Genomic DNA, 6,230 nt, shown 5'->3' on the forward strand with positions numbered 1-6,230 from the left:
GGGGGCGGAGCCTCCGTTTCGGGGAACCGCCGCAGAGGGTGGAGGAGTAGGCGCGGCCACGACAGGGGCGGGGCCCGCCGCAGAGTGGGCGTGGTCCTCGGGGAGTCGTCCGCGCGCGGCTGCCGCGGCCGCTCCACAGCGTCTCTGACAGCCGGGGCGGTGGGAGCCGAGATCCTCGCCGGCCTCGCGCAGCCTCCTCCGCGTCCCCGGGTCCCGTCGAGTCTCAGCCCGCGCCTCGGCGCCCACATCCGGCTGCAGCCCGGCCCGCCGTCGCTGCAGAGGCCGCATCTGGCGCGCATCTGGCATCGCCTGGCCGGCCGCGATGGAGCCCGCGCCCGCCTTGGCCCGGCCGCGCCGGGAGCCCTGCCCGGAGTTGGAGCCGCACTTGGAGCCGCGGGCCCGAGGCCATGAGCCACGCAGCCGGCGCATGGTGAACTCGCTGCTGTTCGGGGAGATGACCTTGGCCTTCGGCTGCCCGCCGGGCGGCGGCGGCGGGGGCTGCCCGGGAGGCGGCGGCGGCGGCGGCGGCGGCGGCGGCGGGGCCGGGCCGGGGCCGTCGCCGGTCACCGCGGCGCTGCGGGACGACCTAGGCTCCAACATCCACCTCCTGAAGGGGCTCAACGTGCGCTTCCGCTGCTTCCTGGCCAAGGTGCACGAGCTGGAGCGGCGCAACCGGCTGCTGGAGAAGCAGCTGGAGCAGCAGCAGAGCGAGCGCGAGCGGCGGCTGCGCTACAAGACCTTCTCCCGGGAGCAGGCCGTGCAGACCGGGCCCGAGCTGCTGCGGCCGCCCGCGGCCGGCGGCGGCGGCGCGGCGCTGGGCGCCAACGCCAACACCGTGGCCCTGGGCGGCCTGCCCCCCGGCGGCGGCTCGCACCCGCAGCACTACGGCCGCCTGCCCGGGACCATCTGGAGCTACACGCAGGTGCGGCGCACGGGCGGCGGCGGCGTGGAGACGGTGCAGGGCCCCGGCGTGTCGTGGGTGCACCCCGACGGCGTGGGCGTGCAGATCGACACCATCACCCCCGAGATCCGCGCGCTCTACAACGTGCTGGCCAAGGTGAAGCGGGAGCGCGACGAGTACAAACGGAGGTGAGTGGGCCCCCCCCCCGCGATCGCGGGGAACGGTATCCGGGTCCCCGGCAGCCGCGGAATGCGTGCCGGCGGCGGGGCGGGGTGGGCAGCTGGGCCTGGCAGCTGGGAGCTGCGGGCCGACCTCCCTCCTTACACGCGCGCGCACGAGGAAGACTCAGTTATCTGGATCCAAGAATGGGGGCGGGCTCTGACGACAGCCCGGGTACCGCCGTGCCGTCACCCGGTCAGACACAGTGTTTCCTATGGACGTAATTCCAGCGACGTTGTGTGTGATCTCAGTTTTTGTGTGTGTCTGTGCCGGTACTGGGACTTGAACTCAGGGCCTGGGCACTGTCCCTGGCGCTGTATCTACGCTTGAGCCACAGCTCTACTGTTTGGCGGTTAATGGGAGATGCGAGTCTCACAGACTTCTCTGCCCAGACCGCCTTTGAACCATGATCCTCAGATCTCAGCCTCCTGAGTGTCTAGGATTACAGGTGTGGGCCAAGGATAACCCGACTTGTGATCTCATTTCATTCTTGTGATAATGCAGTGAAAGACGGTCTCAGCCCCATTTTGCAGATGAGGAAACTGAGGCGCTAAGATGGGAAGAGGCTTGCTCTCAGTAGTTTGGCTAATGCATGGCAAAGGCAGGATTTGAACCTGTGACTTTATCCCCCAAAGATGTAGGAGATAGGCTTTCCTCCCTTCATGAATGAGAGGAAAACTGATAACCCACCTACTTCCCTTTTATTCCTTGAATTAAATTTATCCTGTGTGTGAAGACAGATGGTTCTGTCCCTGCTTCCCTCCCTTCCCCCCTCATTGGGCCAGGGCTGGCTGTGTGGCTCCAGTTCTGTAAGGTCTAGCTCCCTGGGCTGCAGGAGCAGACTCCATCCGACTGGCCACAGGCCTCATCTCCTCCATACTCCTTCAGTCTAATGGTTGACTGACTCCCATAAACTCAGTGGTAAGATGAAGATAACCTTGAGCTGGAAGAATGGCTATCGGATGCATCCAGATCAATGGCTCTGGCTGGAGCAGGAGGGAGCTGGCAGACTGCATGCTAGCCTGGCTAGTGTGTTCTTCTCTAGCCCAGATTCCCTGGCTGGGAAACGATATTGCTTCCTACCACCTTCGGCCTGGCCTGGCTGATGCTGCCAGCTCAGCTTTCTGATGAGAGAAGAGTATGTCTGGTCTGGCTAGGGGAGAGGCTGTCTGGACCTGGGTTGTGGTCTCAGGTGTCAGAGCTCTGAATTGAGCTGCACTGTTCTTCCCATCCCCTGCACAGCACCACTGAGTACTGGGCTTGAGTCTTCTTTCACACTGAACGGGCCAGTGAGTACAGGGGAGAATTGAAATGCCGAGGAGATTGGCAAACCATTGGAGAGCATGTTTCCTCATCAGAGAAACGGGGATAGTAAACTCCAGCTGAAGTGCTTCCTTCATTCCAAGGTGTAAATAAAGTGGTCAAGTTCATAGACACCTTGTCAAGCTAGCAGGGTGCAGATGTGTCTCCAAGTCCCCCGACTCCCATGCAGGCCTCGGTCCCGTGGATAGAGCAGGAGACACTTGCTTAAAATGGTGAGACTCAGGGAGGGGTGGGCCAGGCCCTCCTGTCTGCTCCTCTTGATGGTGTAGTCATGCCACAAGCTTGTGTTTGTTTGTTTAGTTGTGTGGGTGCTTTTGGGACCTGGCTTCCAAGGTGACGGGAAGGATTGGGCCCAGGTTTAGAAGGAGATGGGCTGGCATTGAGCAATGGACCTTGGAGGTTGCACCCAGGGTGTGGGGTGTGATGTCAGTGCTGGCCTGGAATGAGGTGGTGCTGTGGAGACAGACAGGTGGGGTGCTGAGACAGGTGGGGCGCAGGCGTCTCTCTTCCCGCATTTCTGCGATAGCGTGCACACCTTCCTTTCCTCCATTGTTTCGCGAGGTAGAATGATTGTCTTCTTCTGAAGTTGATTTAAGGCTCAGGTTGGATTTTTCCTTTCCCTGGGCTTTGTATTCCTCTGTACCTCTGCAAGGTGGTTGGGCTCTGTGTTCCTTTCCTTGTGATGCTTTACAGGTTCCTTAGATACTTGATAAAAATGATTCTTTAAAAAATGTCATGGCTATGGGAGGCTGAAATCTGAAGATCATGATTTGAAGCCAGCTCAGGCAGGAAAGTCTGTGAGACTCATCTCCAGTTAACCAGCAAAAAGCCAGAAGTGGTATGGCTCAAATAGTCGAATACCAGCCTTAAACAAAAAAGTCACTTAAGAGCAGGAGGTCTTGAGTTCAAGCCTCAGTTTACACACACACACACACACACACACACACAGACACACACACGTACGTACGTTAATATATTAAGATAGCTATAATTATGTTCTCACTCATTTTTCACTTCTTAATGCTATTTCACTACCATGCTTTTTCAGTATTTGGCTTCAAGTTAAAGCATCTCTCTCCTCTTCTGTTTGAAGAGGATTCCCATATTACTAAGCTAGCTGCTTGAAACAATTCCTGTTCCTGGCCACTTGCATTTGGAACCACAGCTTTGCACTGAGCAGGACATCCTTGTCATTCCCTAAACTGTGCCCTGGAAGCTGGGCCCGAGTCCCTCCGTGTGTGTGTGTGTGTGTGTGTGTGTGTGTGTGTGTGTGTGTGTGTTCGCACGTGTGTGCCTGCATGCACATTTGAACTCAGAGCCTCAGTGCTGTCCCTTTGCTTTTTCGCTCACAGCTGGCATCTTACCTCTTGTAGCCATAGCTACACTTCCATCTTTTTGGAGGTTAATTAGAGACGAAATTCTCTCAGGTTTGTCCCCCCAGGCTAGCTTTGAACCTCCTCAGACCTCAGCCTCTTTATTGGCTAAGATTATAGCAGTGAGCCTCTGGTACTTGCCTTTATCTTCTTAATCCTCCCACAGAGCAGACTAGAGAGGGTTGGAGTGATAAAAGTTCATTCCAGCACCCACCCAACCGCCACACAATCTTTTTTATGCTATGTAGACAAAACTGGAGATGGATTTAAACTGCATGTGGAATTGTCATCCCCAGTCTCTAGGCTCAGTGTTAATGCATCAAAATAGTCTCATCAATCATATTGATCAGATTTAGAATAGGTCACTGTTAAGTATTTGAATCTGCAATATGAATTTATACACATAACATTTTTTTTTATTGGTTGGTAGATAGAGCTTCTCCTAAGCATTTTCTTTCAGAGGAGGATGGACATACAGTCAACTTTTTTAAAAAGTTAAAAAAAAATCCCTAGGCTGCATAAATTCCAGTGGTCTTCCCAGACTTGAAATTCAGTGAGAAATAATCATAGTAAATAATTCACTACCTAGAAGTACATAAGCTCAGAAAAGGCAGTGAACTAGAGAGGTCTAATATAGGCAGGTTATGGCTATCTCCTTCCCTCCTTCCCCCTCCCCCACTTCTGAGTTTGGGCTGGGACTGTAGCTCAGTGGCAGAGCACTTACCTAGCACACATGAGTCCTGGTTCAATTTCCAGCATTTCTCTGCCCCAACCCAAGTAACTGGTGATTTGTTCTATATTTCTATTGATTTGCCTTTCCTGGATGTTGTATATAAATGGAATCACACAATATGAATTGTCTTTTGTGTCTGGCTTGGATAATGTTTGGTGGCTCATCTATGTTACTGTATGTATGAGATGTTCCCTTTCATTGCTGAATAAGATTCTATTGGATGGATAGATCATACTTTGTTTATCCACTCACCTATGAAACCACTGGATTGAAAACTTAGACCATGTACACCACGTACCACTGCACATCATCTAGTTACCATCCACCAGTAGCCCATGAACTGTGCCTTGCAAACGCCAGCCCTAACTAGAGCTCTTGATTTCAGTGCTCTAGCCCTGGCCCTGCTCACTATTCTTTGACTTCCTTCTCGGCCCAACCAGCTCTTTACCACGTGGGCGATGTGGTCACTGAAACTATAAGGAGGACAAGGTTGTCAAGTGTTGATTTGGAAACCAAAACAAACACTTTGCTTTGTCACCACCCATTGCCACTAACTATTCCATCTGAGTTTGCAAGCCAGGGGCTTTTCCCTGGGAAATCACTGCTGAAGTTAGCCTCTATAAACAGATGGAAAGTTCTCTGAGTTGCCTTCCAGGGCTCTGTCATTATATATTGTGTCACATTATATATTGTGCTTCCTTCTCTGGGCCTCTGGGCCTCCACTTTTATATCAAGGGGGCTCCTTCGGATGCTCCCTTTAGCTTGCTCAGTGGTTCGGGCCTGTGGCTCACAACTGATCTATTAATCTCCTGAGATGCCATGTTCTGGGCATATCCTTGTCTTTCTCCTGCCTCTCTGCCTTGTGTAATGGGTCCATGCTTGGGACATGGGCAGTGCTGTTGCCTAGGCCATCCCCAGGCTACGCTGTTTCAATGGTTTCTTCTGTCTTCATTGGCTGGCAGAGGAAGCAGGACAGCTTTGAGCTTGTCAAGAAACAGGTCCATCTAGCCTGGCAGTGGGGGAAGTTGTCACAGTTTGGTGGGAGATATTGGTCCTGGTCCACAGCCCCTGTACCCTGCTTTGTTTCCAGGCCCAATGGGGTTTGGAGTTGGCTGGCTTTGTTCCCCTTGTGCAGCTCCCGACTGGGATGCCCTTGTTGCTCAGGGTGCTGCCAGGGTCCTTTGGGAGGCTAGAACACTTACAGGATCATTTGGCCTGGTAGTTTTCAAGTGGGTCCTTCAGAGCCCTCGAACCCATAAGCAAGATGCCTTGGGACAATCCTGGGGACAGTGGGAAGCTGAATACCTGAGATTTGCATTTCCATCCGACTTCCCAGTGATGGTCTGAGAAAGATTCACTTTGAAAACAGGATTCTGTTTTCGACATACGACTTGTACATCTCATTGTTGCATTGGGTCCAGGGGCCGGGCCGGGGCCGTCGCCGGTCACCGCGGCGCTGCGGGACGACCTAGGCTCCAACATCCACCTCCTGAAGGGGCTCAACGTGCGCTTCCGCTGCTTCCTGGCCAAGGTGCACGAGCTGGAGCGGCGCAACCGGCTGCTGGAGAAGCAGCTGGAGCAGCAGCAGAGCGAGCGCGAGCGGCGGCTGCGCTACAAGACCTTCTCCCGGGAGCAGGCCGTGCAGACCGGGCCCGAGCTGCTGCGGCCGCCCGCGGCCGGC

The 6,230-nt window shown here is 54.7% G+C and overlaps 1 protein-coding gene across 1 annotated transcript in view; it reads left to right on the plus strand.

Annotated features, from left to right (window-relative positions):
• Window positions 1-427: 427 nt before the first annotated feature.
• Iffo2 (intermediate filament family orphan 2) overlaps window positions 428-6,230 on the plus strand; it is a 44,438-nt gene continuing 38,635 nt past the window's right edge. The window contains exon 1 of the mRNA XM_013035803.1: window positions 428-1,089. Coding sequence (XP_012891257.1) covers window positions 428-1,089 — 662 coding nt within the window. The remainder of the gene's footprint in view (window positions 1,090-6,230) is intronic.

This window comes from Dipodomys ordii, unplaced genomic scaffold, assembly GCF_000151885.1.
Source record: "Dipodomys ordii isolate 6190 unplaced genomic scaffold, Dord_2.0 Scaffold6, whole genome shotgun sequence".
NCBI lineage: Eukaryota > Metazoa > Chordata > Mammalia > Rodentia > Heteromyidae > Dipodomys > Dipodomys ordii.